Source organism: Eptesicus fuscus, chromosome 23 (assembly GCF_027574615.1).
Source record: "Eptesicus fuscus isolate TK198812 chromosome 23, DD_ASM_mEF_20220401, whole genome shotgun sequence".
NCBI classification, from domain to species: Eukaryota; Metazoa; Chordata; class Mammalia; order Chiroptera; family Vespertilionidae; genus Eptesicus; species Eptesicus fuscus.
Window position 1 is genome coordinate 9,453,000 of NC_072495.1, and position 21,954 is coordinate 9,474,953.

General features: G+C 45.8%; 2 protein-coding genes across 3 annotated transcripts in view; one reads left to right on the plus strand and one right to left on the minus strand.

The window, feature by feature from the left end:
- The window catches only part of ACAD10 (acyl-CoA dehydrogenase family member 10), a 38,137-nt gene extending 17,414 nt beyond the window's left edge, over nucleotides 1–20,723 (minus strand). The window contains exons 1-8 of the mRNA XM_008142727.3: nucleotides 20,642–20,723; nucleotides 17,162–17,361; nucleotides 14,163–14,311; nucleotides 8,185–8,379; nucleotides 5,768–5,926; nucleotides 4,928–5,087; nucleotides 3,505–3,646; nucleotides 536–604 (exon numbers count right to left, since the gene is read on the minus strand). Of these exons, the coding sequence (XP_008140949.3) occupies nucleotides 536–604; nucleotides 3,505–3,646; nucleotides 4,928–5,087; nucleotides 5,768–5,926; nucleotides 8,185–8,379; nucleotides 14,163–14,311; nucleotides 17,162–17,348 (1,061 nt within the window). The 5' untranslated portion in view covers nucleotides 17,349–17,361; nucleotides 20,642–20,723. The remainder of the gene's footprint in view (nucleotides 1–535; nucleotides 605–3,504; nucleotides 3,647–4,927; nucleotides 5,088–5,767; nucleotides 5,927–8,184; nucleotides 8,380–14,162; nucleotides 14,312–17,161; nucleotides 17,362–20,641) is intronic.
- Nucleotides 20,724–20,775: 52 nt separating this feature from the next.
- The window catches only part of BRAP (BRCA1 associated protein), a 31,303-nt gene continuing 30,124 nt past the window's right edge, over nucleotides 20,776–21,954 (plus strand). Inside the window, exon 1 of one of the 2 annotated variants that reach the window (XM_008142726.3) lies at nucleotides 20,776–21,031. In XM_008142726.3, the coding sequence (XP_008140948.2) occupies nucleotides 20,950–21,031 (82 nt within the window). In that variant the 5' untranslated portion in view covers nucleotides 20,776–20,949. The remainder of the gene's footprint in view (nucleotides 21,032–21,954) is intronic. The other variant, XM_028147238.2, reaches the window with a different exon arrangement.

A 21,954-nucleotide genomic window follows, 5' to 3' on the forward strand; every position in this document is an offset into this window, starting at 1 on the left:
TGTTTCTCTCTCATCGATGTTTCTCTCTTTTTTCCTCTCTCTTCCACTCTCCCTAAAAATCAATGGATAAATATCCTCAGGTGAAGATTAACAAAAAAAGAAAAAAGATGTTTTCTACCAATTCTCACAAAAGCAGGCATTTCTTTATCTTTCAGGATAACTTAAAGATCTGTGAACTTCTGAGGGAGTTACTATAAAGTCTCTTTTCTACCAAATTTATTTGTCCTTACTCTAACAAACTAGAATCTGAGTTAGTGTACTGGCTTTTCTCTTTGGTAGGTTGAATAGACAATGGGAAAAATAAATCTGTTCCGGCTGGTGTGGCTCAGTGGTTGAGTGTTGACCTATGAACCAAGAGGTCACAGGTTCAATTCCCGATCAGAGCACATGCCTGGGTTTGGGGCTTGATCCCCAGTGGGGGCATATAGGAGGCAGCTGATCAATGATTCTCTATCACCATTGATGTTTCTATCTCCTTCTCCCTTCCTCTCTGAAGTCAATAAAAATATATTAAATAAATAAATTGGAACATCACCTTGAATCTTCACAGAGGTCAAGAACTTTGGGGACAGGTACTCCAGCGCTCGCAAGGGCTTTCATGATCCTGTCAGGACAAAGGAAAATGAGCACCACTGCTGGAGGTACTGGTGAGACTTTCTTACAATTATTTTTCTCATTTAAAAATTAGTCCATGCAGAAATTAAAATGTAATTCTAAAAAAAATTTCAATTGACCCAAAGGAGGCAAGAAGAACATAAAACTGATGAAACACAAAAAAGAAATAGTGAAATTACAGGCCTACATCAAACAGTCAGTAATTGCATTAAGTTGAATAGACTAAACTCACATTGTCCCTACCACTCTCTGCATCGTTCCTTCTGCAGGGCAGTGAGAGACTGGGAGGAAGAGGAGACCCCACCCCAGGGCCCACTCCTTGCTTCGGTACTCACTCGCCAAGAGATTTAGAGCGAGTTTTGTGCAAACCTACTACATCTAAATTTTCCTGTCTCAGAACAAACTATCTTATTTGGGGTGAGTTGTAATACTTTTATTATTTTCAACATTTTATTATGGAAAATATCAAACATAAGTAAAGAGTTTCGTATTTTAAAAAACCCCATGTACCCATCACCCAGTTCCAACAACAATCAACTCATGGCCATGTTTGTTGGGTTGTAGCCTCACTAACATATTGATTTTAAGACTAAAGGTTTTAAAACAGATAGGAGGAGGAACCAAGATGGCGGCATAGTTAAACAACTAATCTGCTGCCTCACACAACAATTTCAAAAATACAACTAAAAGACAAAACATCTACCACCCAGAACCACGGGAAAGCTGGCTGAGTGGAAGATATACAGCTAAGAAGAGAAAGGAGCACAAACGCTGAAAAGCTGAGGTACGGAGGCACGCGAATCGGGCCGGCGGCGGGCGGTTGGGTGCGCGGCTTTTCTTCAACCCGCAGGGAGACAAGCTCCCGATCACTCTGAAATCCAGTTTCTGGGGACACTCGGGGGACCCAGACACCTACGGGGAGAAGCTGGACTCTCGGCCATCGGGTCGGAAAGTGAGAGTGACTTTTTTGCAGTGGTGTGCCCAGCAATCATTGTTTACTGCGCTGGAGCGCGGGGCGCAGGGACTTGGAAACGTGGAAAGGCAGAGAGGGCTGACGGCAGCCATCACCGTTGGCCACGCCCCAGCCTAGTGACGCCCTGAGACCCCGCCCAGCCCTGAGGCCCCGCCCCGCACATTCTACTAACCCACCCAGGCTCCACACAGCGGCTTTTGCATATAAATGGCCTGTTCTGTGACAGCTCAACCAAATTAACTGTAGCTCTAGTCAGACTGCTCCAAATCCACCCAAGCAAAGAAGGAGAAAACTAGCCCTTGCTGTAGCTCCTGCTGGGGGACACACAGTACACAAGGGTACACCAAGAGTGTCCACCTCAAGTAACTGGGAGGCTGACCCGTTGAACCAATAGGACACCTAGTACACAAAGCTACCCTACCAACTCAGGGAAGCAGCGAAAATAAGAAGGCAAGGAAACAGATCCCAAACCAAAGAAATGGAGGAGAACAAGCGACTGGACATAGAGTTCAAAACCACGGTTATAAGGTTTTTCAAGAATTTCATGGAAAAGGCCGATAAATTCCATGAGGACCAACTAGCAATTAAACATACACTGACTGAGATAAAAAATATTATACAGAGACCCAAAAGCAGACTAGAGGATTGCAAGAATCAACTCAAAGATTTGGAATACAAAGAGGCCAAGGACACTCCTCCAGAGAAGCATGAAGAGAAGAGAATTCAGAAAGTTGAAGATAGTGTAAGAAGCCTCTGGGACAACTTCAAGCGAACCAACATCAGAATTATGGGGGTACCAGAAGAAGAGAGAGAGCAAGATGCTGAAAACCTATTTGAAGAAATAATGAACGAAAACTTCCCCCACCTGATGAAAGAAATAGACTTACAAGTCCAGGAAGCGCACAGAACCCCAAACAAAAGGAATCCAAAGAGGACCACACCAAGACACATCATAATTAAAATGCCAAGAGCAAAAGACAAAGAGAGAATCTTACAAGCAGCAAGAGAAAAACAGTTAGTTACCTACAAGGGAGCTCCCATACGATTATCAGCTAATTTCTCAACAGAAACCATGCAGGCCAGACGGGAGTGGCAAGAAATATTCAAAGTGATGAATAGCAGGAACCTACAACCAAGACTACTCTACCCAGCAAAGTTATCATTCAGAATTGAAGGGCAGATAAAGAGCTTCACAGATAAGAAAAAGCTAAAGGAGTTCATCACCACCAAACCAGCATTATATGAAATGCTGAAAGGTATTCTTTAAAAAGAGGAAAAAGAAGAAGAAAGATAAAAATTATGAACAACAAATACATATCTATCAACAAGTGAATCTAAAAGTCAAGTGAATTAAAAATCTGAGGAACAGAATAAACTGGTGAACTTAATAGAATCAGAGGCCTAGAATGGGAGTGGATTGATAATTCTCAGGGGGAAAGGGGTGTCTGTGTGGGGAGTATGGGAAGAGACTGGACAAAAATCATACACCTATGGATAAGGACAGTGGGGGGGAGGGGGGGAGATAAGGGCAGAGGGGGGTGGGAACTGGGTGTTGGGGAGATATGTGGGGAAAAAGGAGAAACAATTGTAATCTGAACAATAAAGATTCATTAAAAAAAATAAATAAAAATAAAAAAAAGACTAAAGGTTTTAGAGTCTTTAAGACTAAGGGTAAGACTAAAGAGTTTCTTAATAATGCCTTTTTTTCATCTAGAAGTTCCAAAGAAGTCTAGTCTCCTACAGGTTTAGGTATAGAAGAGAAAACAAACTTAAAAATGAAATTGGGTTACTGTTCTTACTTGAAATAATTTTGGAGAGTCACACTTGTAGTTTTAAATGTCTCAAGGCACTTGATGGAGTGCTGACTGGTGAGCTCAGGGCTGAGCTGCGAAGGGGGAGCAGCCCTGAGAATTTACCTGAATTCCCTCTCCACTGCATGGGCAGATGGAAGGAGTGTCCCTGGGGGTTTCTTTCTCAGAACCAGCTGATGATCAGCCAGCTTGATGTAGTACGTTGGATTTGACTGCCCGTGATCAAACTGAAGGAGTTCCAACGGGCCTGCAAGTTTGAAAACAAAGAAAACTCAAACCAGCTCTGAAGGGCAGACGGGGAAAGACGTTCTTTCTTTCCAATGAGTCCAGAGTTTGGGATGCACTGAAGGAATGGCACCATGCCCCACCAGCTCGGGTCCAGAATCGCATGCCACTACAGTGTGGCGAGGCCACTGGATTTACACCACAATGATATCCTCACTTTGTACTTGTCCTTCTTGCCAACTCCTGCTCCGTGAAGAAAAGCTTTTTAGTTGTGTTTATCAACTACAAGCACAGTCATGGCAACCCATCTTGCTAAATGGAATGCTTGAAGCCGGAAGATGAAAAGTGCCCTTGTGTGTCCCTCAGCCCTTGCTCAGCCCAACCACGCCTGCCACGGGTGCGACAGCTGAAAGGAGCTAAGCAGGGCCCACAGCCAGAGCCAAAGCTGCTTTCATGAGATGTGATCTCCCTCCCCAGCAGGCTGAATGCTTTGTCTCTCTTACAGAAACATCCTAATTAGCCCTCAGCTTCATAATCGGACTGAACTCTGGACATAGAGTCATTTCACTTGCTCAGAAGAGCAGGAAATGGGAGTTTGCCAGAGTTCTCTGTTGGTCAGAAAGGGCCCCTTAGCCAGCGGCCATACTACCCTGAACGCACTGATCTCATCAGAAGCTAAGCGGGGTCAGGCCTGCCTAGGACTTGGATAGGTAAACGGGCCCCTCAGCCTTGTGGAGGCACAATCACTAGGACACGTCATAACACGACGCTCCATAAAAACAGCCTTTTTCAGGGATCAGCGGGGTGAGGCGAAACTTTATCACCAGGTAGAAACGTCTTCAAAAGCTCCCAAGGCACCTGTTTTTCTGAGGGTGGAAGGTAAAGGAGGGTGGGACCTTTGAAGAGAGGGAGACAACTTGTCACATTTTCTGTTTATGCAACTTTTAAGTTTTCTTTACAAACAGGCTGTCATCTCGAAAAAATGAGAAACATTCAAGCGCCCCTGGGCCACCTCCAGTCCCCAGGCTCCTCTCCTCCCTGACAGCTGTCTGCGGGCACGGCTGCCACATCCGCTGTCAGTGGAAGAGCAGGCAAGCAGACTTTCGGGGATCCATAAAAAAGGAGGCGAATGCGTTTCCCCAAGCAACACTGAGAGCAGCGCTCAGATCCACTGGGCGGCCCGGTGGCTGTTTTCCTCACCATATTGCCTCTGTCTCTGGTACATTCCACTAGGGTTTGACAGTGAGAAGCAGCCTGAAGGACTAGGCTTGGGAAGAGTTACAAAATACAAAAACTTAAATACCTGTGGTTTGGGTCCCCAGGAGGTCTTTGAGGTACTTCTCCAAGGAATCTTTTGGAATTTCCATTGTCCTTCTCACAGGACGAGTGTTTGGAATAACCGTTCTCAAGGTAAAACCCAAAAGAGTTTCTAATTCCTTTACTGCAGCCTCTGGGTCATTAACCTGGTTTCAGAGAAAATATTGAACATGCCACCAGTCAGCCTTGACCTGTCTGTTCTCTAAGATGGTAATTTTTAGGAGGATATACCAAGAACTCCATTCTCTGAGCAAGGACTTTGAAGTCAGGATATTCAGCTAATGAGGAAGCCGTAGAATGACTCCTCTTCCTACTTAACTCCTAAATGCAGTAAGATTTCTATCTACTGGGGAGAGTTCCGGTTAAGAGTCCATGACACGGCCTCGTGCCGGGAGGGAAGAACATCCTGTGAGCCCCTCCTCGCTCCTCGTGCCACAGCATCCACTCTGTCCTGTGAGCCCGTCAGCATCAAAAGGAAAACTCAAATGGGGAAAGCTGGACCAAGAACCCTCCCACGAGGCCTCTCGGGCTTCACAGGCTACCTGGGTGGTCCATGTGGCTGGTGCTGCTGGCTCCCCACCCAGAAGAGCCTCACTTGGACAGTCTGACTGCCATCCCGAATGTCCGAAGCCTGCCCTTCACCTCCTTGTGTAACTCTTCTCAAACTGCCTTCCTGGTGTGTTTGTCTCACTTCCATTAAAAATACAAGCAGCTAGTCACACGGATTTCCTAAAGGCAGCTACAGCAATGAATGTAAGAGGACTGCACAGAAATGCTCACACTAGAGCCTGGAGCAGAGTGGGGTTCAAAGACTGGTGACCATTACCTTAATGGTGCGCATACCAAGGCTGGCAGCTGCTTTGACATTCTGTCCAAGATCATCGAGAAAAATGGACTCTGAAGGCTGTAGACCCAGCCGCTCCAAGCACAGCTTGTAGATCCTGTGGTCTGGCTTACAGACACCTTCCACACAAGACTCCACAACCTGAGGGAGGGACAGAGATGAGAAATAAATGTCCCTAAAAGTGGTGCTCCCCCCTGCACGCTGGTATATATTTTTAAAAGTGCAGAAGGAGCCCAGCAGGCGTGGCTCAGTGGTTGAGCATCAACCTATGAACCAGGAGGTTTCGGTTCGATTCCGTCAGGGCACATGCCTGGGTTGCCGGCTCGATCCCCAGTGTGGGGGCGTGCAGGAGGCAGCCAATCAATGATTCTCTCTCATCATTGATGTTTCTCTCTCTCTCTCTCTCTCTCTCTCTCTCTCTCTCTCTCTCTCTCTTTCTCTCTTCGTCTCTGAAATCCATCAAAATATATATTTTTTTAAAAAGTGCAAAAGGAAACAGTTGAGATTTGTTATAAGTAACTTAAGGGGATTATGGTAGAAAATGATGTTGTTTTTTTAAGTTGAGTGATTTGAACATATTGGGGGCAAACCTGGAAGCAAACTCAGGAAACCGAAATTCTGGGTCAGATACAGTGACCTTGTGCACACGGTGAAGCCACGTGGGCCTGTTTCATCATCAGTCCAGTGGGAATACTAATAGCCCTCTTATCTATCTTATGGTGGTTGTGAAACTTAACTTGAATGAGTTCCAAAATGACAAAGCATTTTGCTAATGTTAGCTATTCTGCCTACACCAAGCAGAAGGAAAGCGGTACATGTCTGTTTTAGGGAAAGTCATCATTTTTTCAGAAAGAAGGCACTGTGTACTGTTAGAACAGAAACATGGCTTTAATGTCTGTATTTCAGAAGTTAAAGAAGAGCCGTACTCAGTTTATACGACTGAACCCCACCAGAGGGCTGTCACCAAAGAGCCTGTCGAGGGCAAAACGCTCCCTTCCTTGAAAAGAGCCTCCTGTATCCTATCAGACTGATTTCCACTCTGTCTCTGATCTGGAACCAGAGGAGAGGGGAGGAGAACCCTGAAAAAGCCATCTCAGTGTCAGGCTATCTCTGAGCCAGCACCCCTGGGAAGTCCCCTCTTACACTGTCCCCAGGGCACATAATAACTGCTCAATAAAAATCTGTCCTGCTCTAGCCGGTTGGCTCAGTGGATAGAGCGACAGCCTGCAGACTGAAGGGTCCCAGGTTTGATTCTAGTCAAGGGCACATGCCCAGATTGAGGGTTCAATCCCCAGTAGGGGGCATGGGGGCATGCAGGAGGTAGCCGATCAATGATTGTCTCTCATCATTGATGTTTCTATCTCTTTCTCCCTCTCCCTTACTCTCTGAAATCAATTAAAAAAAGATAGATAGATAGATAGATAGATAGATAGATAGATAGATAGATAGATATGGTCTTCTGTGCCAGAAGGTTTCATCTGTGAAGGATTCCCCATTTCCCTAAGAGAAAATAGATCATTATCCTGGGATATATATAAAGTATTGATAGATGACTTGCTTAAATTTCATTCAGAAAACAGATTTTTAAAAATATATTTTTATTGATTTCAGAGAGGAAGGAAGAGGGAGAAAAAGACAGAAACATCAATGATGAGAATCACTGATTGGCTGCCTTCTGCATGCCCCCTACTGGGGATTGAGCCCGCAACCTGGGCATGTGCCCTTGACCTGAATCAAACCCGGGACCCTTCCACAGGTCAACGCTCTATACACTGAGCCAAACTAGCTAAGGCAGAAAACCGTATTTTGACTCAGTATGTTCTCAGGGTATTTGGATAGTCCAGCACTGCATGCACTATCTATTACAATAGCCCCTAGCCATATGTGACTCTTTAAACTTAATTAAAGCAAATTAAATTCAATTCCTTGGTGACATTAGCCACATTTCAAGTGCTTCATAGCCATATATGACTAGTAGCAACTGTATTGGACATTTCTATTACTGTATTAAGTGTTATTGGACAGCACTGATCTAAGGATTGAAGCTGTAGAAATAGAGGGCAGCATGGTTGGTCTTTGAAAAGAAAAGGTCAAAGTCCCACTAAGAGGGCTGACAGAATTGTGTGTGTTATGTGGTGCCTAAGGTTCAAATCCAGAATGTAAGGAAGTCTCTAAAGCTGAGGTCTCAACCAATTACCAAATCCCATAAATGTTTGACCTTGCTAAGAGCTCAGTGATACAAGTCCTCTTTTCAACCTGTTATATCTAAACCTGACTTAGTCAAGTGTCTGAATAAAAAACCCATTCACTCAAGACCTGCTAAAGGGCAGCGTGAAATGTTGCATCCCGAAGCAAGGACAGACTGTTTTGATGATTGTTTAGTATCACTTCAAACTTACCACATCAAACTGTTTTCGGTCCAAGGGCAAAAAGCTTTTGCCATTGGAAAGATAAAAATTATTGCTCAAGACTGCAGTCTGAAGGCCTTTTGCCCGAATTTGAATTATGGCTTCAGTCATCACTGGGAACTGCTTCGCCACTTGCTCACTGGTCAGCAGAGAGAAAAAGTTGTCCACAGGCACAGAGGTATTTGACTAGGAAAGGAGGAGGGGAAAGAAGAAGCAGCAATCATTAAGAGAAAAGTCAGCTTATCGCAAACAGAGGAAAAGAAATATTCCCAGCTTCCTGTGCTACCTGGCTGTAAAAGCCCCAGCCTTTGGCTTACTGCCTAAAGGAATCTTCTCCCTCAGCCATTGTGCAGGACTTTGCATATCCTATATAACAAAAGGCTAATATGCAAATCGACCGAACAGCAGAACGACTGGTCACTATGACACGCACTGACCACCAGGGGGGCAGACACTCAATGCAGGAGCTGTCCCCTGGTGGTCAGTATGCTCCCACAGGGGGAGCGCCACTCAGCCAGAAGCCGCGCCTCCGTGGCAATGCTAAGGATGTCCAACTTATGGCTTAGGCCCGCTCCTCTAGGGGCCTAAGGATGTCCAACTGATGGCTTAGGCCCTCCCCTGAGGGCTCCCAGACTGCGAGAGGATGCAGTCTGGGCTGAGGGACCCCACCCCTCCAAGTGCACGAATTTCGTACACTGGGCCTCTAGTCTACACTAATAAAAGAGAAACATGCAAATTAACCATCACTCTGCTACACCCACAAGCCATGCCTACCAGCCAATCAGGAGAGAGTATGCAAATTAACCCAACCAAGATGGCGGCCGGACACAGAGCTGGAGCAAGCAGGAGGCTTGGGTTGCCCCAGCAATGGAGGAAGCCAAGCTTCCCACCTGCCCTGGCCAGCTCTGGCCTCCACTCAAGGCTACAAAGTTTCAATTATAGAATATAAATAAATCCCAACAAAAATGGCAGCTGCCAAGGAGCTGGAGAGAGCAGGAGGCTTGGGTTGCCCCTGGCGATGGAGGAAGCCAAGCTTCCCGCCCACCCTGGCCGGCCCTGGCCTCCGCTCAAGGCTACAAAGTTTCAATTATAGAAGATAAATAAATCCTAGATACTTGCTTCTAGCCAGCCCTGGCCTCCACTCAAGGAGGCGCTGAAAAAAAAAAAGAAAAAGAAAAAAAGGAGGGGCTGGGACCTTGGGTCACCGGGGGGTGATCAGGCCAGGATGGGACAGCAGGGGCCGTTGGGGGTAAGCAGACCAGCAAGGGGGGGGGGCAGTTGGGGGTGAGCAGGCCATCAGCGGGGGTCAGTTGGAGGTGATCAGGACAGCAGGGAGGGGGAAGTTTGGAGTGAGCAGGCCAGCAGGGGTGCAGTTGGGGGTGAGCAGGCCAGTGGGGAGGGAAGGTGGGGGCGAGCAGGCCAGCAGGGGGGGCAGTTGGGGGCGAGCAGACCAGCAGGGAGGGCAGTTGGGGGTGATTAGCTGGCGGGGGGGCATTTGGGGGTGAGCAGGCCAGCAGTGGGGGGCAGTTGGGGGCAAGCAGGCCACAGACAGAGTGGTTAGGGGCAATCAGGCAGGCAGGCAGGCAGGTGAGCGGCTGGAGCCAGCAGTCCCAGATTGTGAGAGGGATGTCCAACTGCTGATTTAGGCCCGATCCCTGTAAACTAGCAGTAGGACATCCTTCGAGGGGTCCCAGATTGGAGAGAGAGGGTGCAGGCCGGGCTGAGGAACACCCACCCCCGTGCATGAATTTCATGCACCAGGCCACTAGTAAGATTATAAAAAGTGACTTAGAATTAGAGTTACAATGGTTAGGATATGGAGCTATTTATATCAATATTCCAGTTAAAGGAGTTCTTTATCTTAACCATGGCTTGTCAATTTTAAAAAGTAGCAGGATACTGTAAGAGGATACATTAAACTTAAAAGTGTATTAAGTAGATGTAATTTAATTTTCAGTGATCCAGAAGACATTTAATGGTTTTGTATTGCTTTAGCTCACCATTATGAACTTCAGTTTTTTTTAATTCAATCTGTGTGGGTTTTGAAACTCTTGTTTTATTATGTTTTAAAATCTGTAAAGGCAAACCTGCTATTTTCTTTATACACACACACTCACATTTTACAACAGCTTTAAAGAAATACACATACCATACAACTCACCCATTTAAGCAATACAATTCAATGGTTTTTAATATATTTACAAAGTTACGTAACCATCACCACAATCAGTTTTAGAACATTTTTATCCCCTTAAAAAGAAACCCCATACCCATTAGTATAGTCACTCCCCATTCCCTCCCACACCTCCAATAGTCCCAGTCTGAGCAAATCACTAATCTTTCTGTTTCTGGACATTTCATATAAATGGAATCATACAATCTGTGGTCTTTTTTGACTGTTTTTTTTTTTTTTCCACTTAGCTTAATGTTTTTAAGACACACACACACACATACACACACACACATATCTATATCTATCTATCTATCTATATGTATATATGTGTATATATAATAATAAAAGGGTAATATGCTAATTAGACCGGATGTCCTTCTGGACAAAGCCAGGCCTGGAGTGAAGCCCAGGTCCCGGGTGCCAGAGGGAAGCCAGTGCCAGCAGCCAGGGGAAGGAAGGCCTACTCTTGCACGAATTTCGTGCATCGGGCCTCTAGTATATACATATATATGTATATGTGTGTGTGTGTGTATATATATATATATCTATATATCTATATAGATAAATAGATATAGATATATAGATATATATATATACACACACACACATATTTAAAATTGTGGGGAGAAACCAAGATGGCGCATAGGTAAACACCTGAACTTGCTGCCTCGCACAACCACTTCAAAACTACAACTAAAAGACAAAATGGGTATCATCCAGAACCACAGGAAGGCTGGCTAAGTGGAAATTCTACAACTAGAAGGGAAAAGAAAAGAACACTGAGACTCAGAGGAGCTGTGGAAGTAAAGTGCAGAGGTACGGAGGCGCGAGCACGCAGAGAGGGCTGGCAACTGAGTATGTGGCTGGCTTTTTCAATCCGCAGAGAGATACAACTCCCGACTGCTTTGAACTCCAGTTCCGGGTGAGACTCTGGGGACCCAGATTCATACGGGGATAAACTGGACTGTCTGGCAGCGGGCGGAACTCGAGGGTGGCTTTCTCTCAGAGGTGCTTGCAGCAATTACCAAGAGACACTGAGACCCAGGGGCCTCTTAGGGCAGGGCTGATGGGAAGCCATTGCTGTTTGCTCCACCCTGAGACTCCGCCCCACCAAAGCTATGCGCAGAGGCTTTTGCATATGAATGGCCTGGTCCTTTGAAATCTAAACTTACCTAACAAACTGCAGCTGGGTCAGAGAGCCCCAGAACTTCCAAAAGAAGGCCCAAGGCCCCGCAGCAGCTTGCATTGGTTCATAGCTGGGCCTCATCTGGGCACCTCCAAAACCCAAACAAAGAAGAGGAATCTGTAGATCTTTCCGTAGCTCCTGCTGGGTGGCCTCAGGCAGAGGCTAAATTAGCACCTCCTTGAAGATCCAAGAGCCAGTGTACCCAGGGGTCAGAGTAGGACCATCCAGATTACAACACCTCAGATCCATAAGGGACACACTCAGGGGGAAGACTCAGTGAGCACCAAAGCCCCACTAAAGCAAGTCTTGCCTCATAAGGGTGTCTTCAGCACAGAAGTTCTCCCAGCATAGACACAGCTGATCCTCACAGCCAATTGGCCTGGAGGTCAATTCCTCCCAGTGATACCAACAACAATCAAGGCTTAACTATAGGACTGTGCACACAGCCCACAAAGGGGTGCACCAAGAGTGTCCACCTCAGGTAACTGGGGAGGCTGAGCCACTGGGCCCTATAGGACACCTAGCACACAAAGCCATTCGATCAACACAGGGAAGCACCCAAAATTCGGAGACAAAGAAACAGGTCACAAATGACAGAAATGGAGGAAAGCAAACTACTGGATATAGAGTTCAAAACCATGGTTATAAAGTTTTTCAAGAATTTTCTAGAAAAGGCCAATAAATTTAGTGAGACCCTCGACGATATAAAAAAGGACCAACTAGAAATTAAGCATACACTGACTGAAATAAAGAATAATATACAGAGATCCAACAGCAGATTAGAGGATCGCAAGAATCAAGTCAAAGATTTGAAATACAAGGAAGCCAAAAACACCCAACTGGAAAAGCAAAAAGAAAAAAGAATCCAAAAATTTGAAGATAGTGTAAGGAGCCTCTGGGACAACTTCAAGCATACCAACATCTGAATTATGGGGGTGCCAGAAGAAGAGAGAGAGCAAGGTACTGAAAACCTATTTGAAGAAATAATGACAGAAAACTTCCCCCACCTGTTGAAAGAAATAGACTTACGAGTCCAGGAAGCGCAGAGAACCCCAAACAAAAGGAATCCAAAGAGGACCACACCAAGACACATCATAATTAAAATGCCAAGAGCAAAGGACAAAGAGAGAATATTAAAAGCAGCAAGAGAAAAACAGTTAAGTTACCTACAAGGGAGTACCCATACGATTGTCAGCTGATTTCTCAACAAAAACTATGCAGGCCAGAAGGAGTGGCAAGAAATATTCAAAGTGATGAATAGCAAGAACCTACAACCAAGGTTACTCTACCCAGCAAAGCTATCATTCAGAACTGAAGGTCAGATAAAGAGCTTCACAGATAAGAAAAAGCTAAAGGAGTTCATCACTGCCAAACCAGTATTATATGAAATGCTGAAAGGTATTCTTTAAGAAGAGGAAGAAGAAGAAAAAGGTAAAGATAAAAATTATGAACAACAAATACATATCTATCAACAAGTGAATCTAAAAATAAAGTGAATAAAAAATCTGATGAGCAGAATAATCTGGTGAATATAATAGAATCAGGGGCATAGAAAGGGAGTGGACTGACAATCCTCAGGGGGAAAGGGGTGTAGGGGGTACGGGAAGAGACTAGACAAAAATCATACACCTATGGATGAGGACAGGGGGGCGGGGTAAGGGCATTCGGTGGGGTGGGAACCGGGTGGAGGGGAGCTATGGGGGAAAAAAGAGGAACAACTGTAATAATCTGAACAATAAAGATTTAATAATTAAAAAAAAGAAAGTACTGATTATGTCCCCTGCCTCCACAATACCCATACTGTACTAATGTTAATAATATATTTTAGGTAACCTAATAAATAAATTTATTACTTCAACATTTAAAAAATAATAATAAAATAAAATTGTGATAAAATATACATAACATAAAATTTACTATTTAACCACGTTACGTGTACAGTTGAATGTCATTAAGTATATTCATTGTTGTGTACCCATCGCTATCATCTATCCACAGAACTTTATTTACTATATTTTAAATTATACTTTAGCAAGCTTATTGTGAAAGTTACATAACTTAATATAAAGAGCTTAGAAAAATGCATAGTACAGAGAAAAGGCTTATTAATATTATTATTGCCTCAAATAAGCTTTCTCATTAGGCAGTCAGCACCTGTTCAGTCAGCTGAACGATGGCTGATGGAGGGGCAGTGAAAGAGTATTTTTATTTATTCATATATGTTGTTAAAGTTGAGTACTCAAGGATGGAAGAAATAGCTTAAAAACTTATAATGGATTATTAGATTTTCACTTCTTTATTTGCAGTTTAATAAATACAGATGAGTGTTACATCCATTACTCCAGACAAAAAGAATATGGAAATTCAAGAATGTTTATCGCCCTAGCCGGTTTGGCTCAGTGGACAGAGTGTCAGCCTGCAGCCTGAAGGGTCCCCTCAATTCTGGTTAAGGGCACATGCCCAGATTGTGGGCTCAATCCCCAGTAGGAGGCGTGCACGAGGCAGTCGATCAATGATTCTCTCTAATCATTGATGTTTCTATCTCTCCCTCTCCCTTCCTCTCTGAAATCAATAAAAATATATTTTCAAAAAAAAATGTTTATCACTCACAATTTCAGAGCAGAGTCTCCTAAATTCTTGTAAGAAATCCTCTTTTGTTATTTCTCCTCTCATAAATTTCAGCCAAGGCCCATTTTCGCCACCCGTGATTAAGGCCTTCAATATAGTTCCGGAAGGGATATGATTCTGTACCTCCCATTCTGTAGGAAGAAAAATATGCAATAAGTGAAACCCATTAACAGATGGCTGGAGTTTAGGGAGCTCAGGGGAATTACCATACCAGTTCCTGTGGCATTACTATGGTGCCAAGTGGGCTCTGTTGGGAATCTGAAAAAATTCAGGAAATGCACATCTCAGCCTCAGATCTCCAAGGGAACAGCAGCGCTGATTTGTGTGAATGAGGGAACACTGCTGCTAAGTCTCATATCCTTACCATCTGCTTGAGATGACACCGGACGCTGTAATACAAATTTTCTTTTCTCGTTTTTCACTGGCTGGCTCATATATATTAGGTCATTCACACAGTCTTGGCCACACAGTAAGGAAATCCATAGAGTAATAAGCCAGATACTGACAGTATTAAAAACAAAAAACAAAAAACCTTCATTTTGTAAACAGCAGAACTTTCTACACTGATAGAAATGCTGTATCTCCAAAACAGTAGCCACTAGCCACATGTGGCAACTGAGCACTTGAAATGTGGTAAGTGGGTATTGCAGAGGGGACTGTGTCTGTCACACTGAACACAGTATCCCTTCACGCCTAAGCAGCACCTAGCACATAGTAACTGCTCCATAAAAATCTATTTTCTGACTGAATAAAGTTCAAGCAAGTCATTTACAAAGGAGGCAGGGAAGGGTAGCCGCTAGCAGAGAGAACAGAGTTTGCAAAGGCACCGCACTGTGCATGTGTTTGGCAAGTTTAGAGAACATCAAGTAGTCTACAGCAGCTGAAATGTGGACACACGGTAGGAAACGGTGTGACACAAGGGTGCAAGGCTAATGGGGAGAGGTCCTGAATGCCAGGCAAAAGCTTCTAGACCCAATTTAAGGAACAAAGTGCAGGCACTCAAGGATTTGAAGCAGGGGAGTGAAGACATAAGATCTGTGTTTTAGGCAGGTAATCCTGGGGGCTGTGTGGAGGGTGGCGCAAAACCCAGAGGCCAGAGGCAGAGAGAGCAGTTAGGAGTCTGATGGGATCAGGCAGGTAGGAGGAGACAGGGATATGAATGGGTGGAGGCAGTGGAAGTGGAGAGGAGCAAATAGGTTCTCGAGATATTCTAGAGAAAGTCAAGAAGATCCCTGCCAGGGACCTTTATGTTTTCTATCTGCCAAGTCTGAAGGTTTGGGGTGGGGGAGTATGAGGACTTGGAGGGGGAGGTGTTTGGAACAGCCCTGCGGTAAAAGTGAGAGGAACGAGTGGAGGAATAGAGGCTGAGGGCCCAGCTGTCCCTGGAACTAAAAAAAAAAAATAGCTCGCTTAGCCAATTTGCACGGCTGGTAACTTTTTACCCAGGAGCATAGGAAATCTGTACTTCATTTATTTTATTTTTAAAATATATTTTTATTGATTTCAAAAAGTAAGGGAGAGGGAGAGAGAGAGAAATATCAATGATGAGAGAGATTTGATAGGCTGCCTCCTGCACACCCCCTACTGGGGATTGAGCCTGCAACCCGGGCATGTGCCCTGACTGGAATCAAACCCAGGACACTTCAGTCTGCAGGCCGATGCTCTATCCACTGAGCCAAACCAGCTAGGGCTGGACTTCAGTTCATTTAACATGGAGCATTGCCAACCAGCCACCACAGCAGGTCTGAAGGACAGGGACAGCTGTTTGGCCCTGTTTCCTTCCTGCTGGCTGGAATGAGAATGTAATGGCAGGAGGTGATGCAGCCAAGACAGACGGTGAAGTGAAGCTGGAAATGAACTCACAGCAGAGCAACACAACAGAGAGCCTGAGTCCCTGGTATCACAGAGCAACATACCAGCCCCAGACCACATACCTTGGCTTTCATGCCAAAGAAATAAACCTCTATCTTGTTTCAATCACTGTTTTGTTAGAGCTAAAACTAGTCAAACTTAAGTGAGTTGAACTAAGTAGGAAAAAAGGTAAAACCAGGAGGGGCCTGACAAAGAAAGGATCAGAGACTAGAGCAGGGGTCCTCAAACTTTTGAAACAGGGGGCCAGTTCACTGTCCCTCAGACCGTTGGAGGGCCGGACTATAGTTTAAAAGAAACTATGAACAAATTCCTATGCACACTGCACATATCTTATTTTGAAGTAAAAAAACAAAATGGCAAAAACACCCGCATGTGGTCCGCGGGCCGTAGTTTGAGGACGCCTGGACTAGAGGTTTGCTCTTGAAGGTTTAGAGGAAGTTGGTGCAAGAGGGAAGGCTGGGATCAAGGGTGGGGCTTTCAGAGTTCAAGATTTCAGAAGCGGCACAGTTCTCAGGGAAAGGTAGTTAAATCCTACCAATAACAATGGCAGCTCATCATTTTTGGGGGATTTTAGGTGAGCTGAACACTCACTGGGCTAAGCAAGTGCTTTCCAAACCCCAAAGAGGTAGGTACTCATATTAGCCCTAAGTCAATACTGAGGAAACTAAGACTCAGAGAAGTTGACTAATTTGCTCAACATACTCAACCACTAAGTGGTGCTTAGAATTTGATGCAAGAGCCAGAATATTGCCAAAACCGGTTTGGCTCAGTGGATAGAGCGTCGGCCTGCGTACTGAAGGGTCCCAGGTTCGATTCCGGTCAAGGGCATGTACCTTGGTTGCAGGCACATCCCCAGTGGGAGGTGTGCAGGAGGCAACTGATCGATGTTTCTCTCTCATCGATGTTTCTGGCTCTCTATCCCTCTCTCTTCCTCTCTGTAAAAAATCAATTAAAAAAAAAAAAAGAGCCAGAATATTATCCACCGGGACACACTGTTGACCAAATGTCCCTCTCTGTCTCTCCTTACCACCCTCCACCACCCCACCCCACCCCACTCCCATTCCACCCCCACCCCAGTCTCCAAAAGTGAAACAGAACCAAGAGCTCACCTGCAGCCACTTTCCCTGGAGAAGGAATGAGAACTCCACCCATGTCAAAAATGACCGCTCTGTAGGGGCCGCCTCCAGAATGTGTCCATCGCCAGGGTCCCTGGTGCCCACACTGCTTGTGTTTCAGGAAGGCTGTCCTCCAAGCCCACTGGAGACGTGAGGACCGGAAAAGCCGCCTTATGCACATGTTGAGGCCAAAGCTGTGTGAGAAGGCACAGGGCACAGTTTGCCTTCACTGCCTCCATCCAGACCTCCATCCTGCAGCTCGGGGGTGCCACCTGGACATCACTGATCTCCAACAAACACTCCAAACCACAACCAGAATTGAGCTCTATCTCCGCCCTCCCACCTCCTTTTGGTGGGTTCCTTAGCTGAGTGAAGGGCTCCACCATTCACCCAGCTGCCCGTCTAGAAAACGGGAGTGGGCGCCTGACTTCCCTTAGTCCTCCACCACCCACCTCAACTCCAGTTGTTCTGTGCTTGTCAGTTCCTCCTGAAAATCCCACACCCTCTCTCCACTCTCATTGCCATTCTCTCACCCACAGATCATTGCAACAGCCCCCTAAGGGGTCCCCTTGCCTCTTCCCAAATTTCTTCATTCTTTCTTCATTCCTTAGGTAGAGTAATCTTTCAAAAGTGCAAATTTGATCACATCCTAACCCCATTTAAAAACTTCAATGGCTCCCCACTGCTCTCAAGATACACTTCCTTAACCTGACTTTTAAGATCTGCCTCCCCCTCTTTTTACATATTAACCTGGACGATCTAGACACACAAATCTATATGCAGCTCTCTCAACCAGTGTTCTCATCCTGCTACCAGGCCTTTCATATGATGTTTCCTTGGCCTGTGATGCTCCCTTCTACTTGGTACCTGGCTATTTCCAAACTGTCCTTTAGGTCAGTTCCTCTGTCACTTCCTTCCTGAAACTTCTTCTGGCTACCAGGAAAGACAGATGAGGAGTCTCTCCTGTATATTCCTAAGATGCCTGTACTCAGCTCCTCCTAGCTCTTATGAGGCCACCATCACACCATCACCCTTCCTGCAGATGACTGCAATGGCCTCCTAACATTGCTTCTTTCCTAAACTGATTTTCAAAAGTTCCAGAAAAGAACAAACATATACATGTAACACACACACACACACACACACACACACACACACACACACACACAGATATATACCTATAGATACATGTAGAGAAATAAATAAAATGTGGCTAAATGTTAATAATCAATCTAGATGAAAGTTATATAATGAAGTATATTGAGAGATCTTATACTATTCTTTAAACTTTTCTATAGGTCTGATATAAAAAAATGGGGGGAAAACAAAATAATTCAAGCAAATTCTATTTGTGGTCATTTCCTCATGAAATGACTTTAAGCTTTTTATGTGATTTCTACAGTTAAAAAAAAGCTTACTGAAAATCAGGTTGGTAAGACAGCCTACAAGTTTATGAGAGTCACTTTAGGGCCACCATAAGGTTTCAATAAAATAAGAATCTAAAGAGGAGATTCTTAAGGATTAACTCTTCTAGTTTATATACTGTGTTTTTCATGTAATTGGAAATTTGTTGAATTGGGAAGTGAATTTTGAAATGAAAAATTTAGAGGTTGATTTGTGTTTTCAGTTTTACTTATGTTTCTATGCCAAGGCCAAAGTTTATAAAGGAAGGAGAAAGCTATTTATAGGCTCCTAAAACATCAACACCTTTTGTGTGAGGGCTTAACAGAGATGAAAAATGTCTCTGGGGCCTGAAGGGCTGACTTTCATCCTCACTGAGGACACTGTCCTCCACATACTCCCACTAATGGATGATGGGCAATGCTCCCATGACTAGCTTGCTTATTCTTTCCATTTAGAGGGGATGGTGCTGTTCTAGCCACTTCCCAATACTTTCTTCGGGGAAGGAAAATGCTGTGACTTCTCATATTTCTAGGCCATTGTACCTGCCATGTCCACTGATTGAACCGCCTTTCCCTGCTGTTGGCCTGGTGAACTTCCATTCACTTTTACACCACAGCCTCAGCTCTCCCCTCTGGAGGGGCTTTTCTTTCTTTTTCCAGGTGGGCTATGTTAATTTTTTTTCTCTCCTCACTCTCACTGCCTTTTCTCCATACCTTCCCATTGCCTGGGTTCAAATTCTAGCTCCTCCACTTACTAAGCGAGATCCTGAGCAAGTTTCTCTCTCTGAGCCTCAGGTTCCTCCTCTGTAAAATGGGAATAATGATAGTACCTGTCTCATAAAGTCATTGTTACTATTACATGGGGTAAAGTATGTAAAGCACCCAAGTTTGGACCTGGCACACTATTAAATGTTATCTACTACTGTAATATACTATAAAATGTTCACATGAGGTCTCATGTTATATGCACATACTATGTGCACATGGCACATGCACTTTCTAATAAACCAGTGATTCTTAACAGGGGGTAATTTTGGCCCCAAGGGGTCCTTTGGCAATGTCTGGAGACATTTTGTTTGTCACCACTTGGGGCGTGCCACCAGTACCTAATGGGTCAGGCCAGGGAGGCTGCTAAACACTTTATAAAGCATAGGAAACACACACACCTGAGAGAATGATCAGAACCCAAAATGTCAACAGTGCAGAGGTTGAGAAACCCTAAGATAAGCAGTGTATACTGAATCATATTTCATAGGGCACAGTCACAAGGTGTATGTACTCTATATACCTTCATATGTCCAGGATGTGCTGTGACACATCTAGATATTATAGCATACTTAGAATAGCATCTGGTCATGTATGCACCATATGCATTGATTGTGGCTCTCAATATCTATCCATGTGCTAAAGGCATCTGGAAAGAATGCTGAATCTCAGAAAAACTGACGGACCAAGAGCCACAGACTCTATTCATTTCACCCCCACAGCTGAATGAGGATATTATTCCAGTCTTATGCAAAACCTAGATCAAGGTCACACAACTAGTGATCAAGGGCGACTGCATACGAAAAGGAGCTGGGTGTTGATCTTCTTCACGAATGTATCCCCACCCTGCCAGCAGTGCCCGAGGCTCTGTAAACGTTTGTGAAGTGATGGGGCGGGGAGCAGGACCCAGATCTATAGCCAGCCTTACCCAGCCTACCGCCCAACCTCGACAGAGCCGCAGTCACTGCAATCGAGCCCCTACTCCTCCCCCGGGCCCTCAGAGAAGTGGATTCCCCTGAGTCTCAGCGTACCCGTCCGAAAAGTGCGGCCGACTTAAAGCAACCCTGCCTAAAGCTAGAGCTAGCGGTCAAACATGACAGAAAGAGGCAAGAGCTCTCCGCATAACGCGGGTCCTCGGACACTTCGGGGACCTCGCGGAGCGGGAGCCCCCGCGCCATCAGCTGAGGTGGGCTGAAGGCGAGGCCTGTCGGGTAGGTTAACTTGGGCCTGGGCGCAAACCCACCGATCGGCCCAATGTGGGGGGGAGGGGGTGCCCGAAATGCCCACGCCGTCCCCACTTCCCAACCTCAGCGAGATCCGGTCCCGGGGGCTCAGGCTCCAAGCTGCCACGCCAGTCACGCGGCTGCCACCCCAGCCAATCGGGGCGCGCGCCGGTCCGCGCATGCGTAACCCTGCGGGTCAGCGACGGCGGCCGGGAGGCGGAAGTGGAGGTTGTTGTGGCTCGGGGGGTTGTGTGAGGAGCTGCTGCGCCGAGGCGGCGGCAGCGGCGCTGAGGTGGTGGCGGCGCTGCCTGCCTCGGGCCGCCCGGCCTCTCGGCTCGACTCCCAGCCTCTCCTGAGCCCGCCGGGGCCCGCGCCGGCCAGCGCCTGCCCTATGAGTGTGTCACTGGTTGTCATCCGACTGGAGCTCGCAGAACACTCGCCCGTCCCCGCCGGCTTCGGCTTCAGCGCCGCGGGTAAGTCCGCGGCCTCGCCGCCCTCCGCGTAGCCGGCGCCTGGGCCCCGGCGGGAACTTGTCCTCCCAAAGTACGGGCCTGGGAGAGGCCCCGGGTAGGGCCGTTGCCTCAGGAAGAAGCTGAGGGGTGAGGGGTAGGTTCCCTCTCATTCCGTACTTCCTTAAGGGGCCTTCCCAGGTGGCTTCTGTGGGAAGCCCTCCCGGTCCCTCCCTCCTGCTGCCGCCCACGGGAACTCTGTTTACACCTGGCGCGTCGCTTCCCCGCCCTCGGTTACAGTCGAGTTTTTAAGGTGCTTTCCGTCTAGGCTTTGTGAAGGCAGGGACCCCAGCGACGCAGACGGTCCCTGGTTTAATTAAATCGTTCCTCTTTGGAAAAAAAACAACCTATTCATCTAGGCGCCTTGTAACACTGGTAATGATTATAATTAACGTTGGTGCATTTCTTATATCCCACAACTGTACTGTATGTATTTTATCTTAACCCTGTTCGGTTAGATTGGTGGATGCCCCTTGTCACAAACTGAGAAACTAAAACCCAGTGATTAAATGACTTGTCCACGATTTATCTAAGAGGCGTGAAACTGGGATTCTAACTCAGAGAACTGGACTTGAGAGTCTGAGCTCTTCCTTACCAGCCACATGACCTCCTTAGGTTGTGAAAGCAGCGATGGCTGTTCCTTGGACCTCAAACAATTACCTAACAATAACATTCATCCAAGAAATGCTTACTGGATGCACCCTGTCTGCTGGAGCTTTAGTTTGTGTGCAGAATCAGACGTGGTCCTTACCTTAATGGAACCAGCAGTTCACAGGGGGAGACGGATGCATTAATTACAGAATAAATAGAGAACTACAACTATGAAGGTGAAGAAGAAACAGTTTGGAAAACTATTACAGGAAGAACCATTTGGTTTGGGGAGGGGG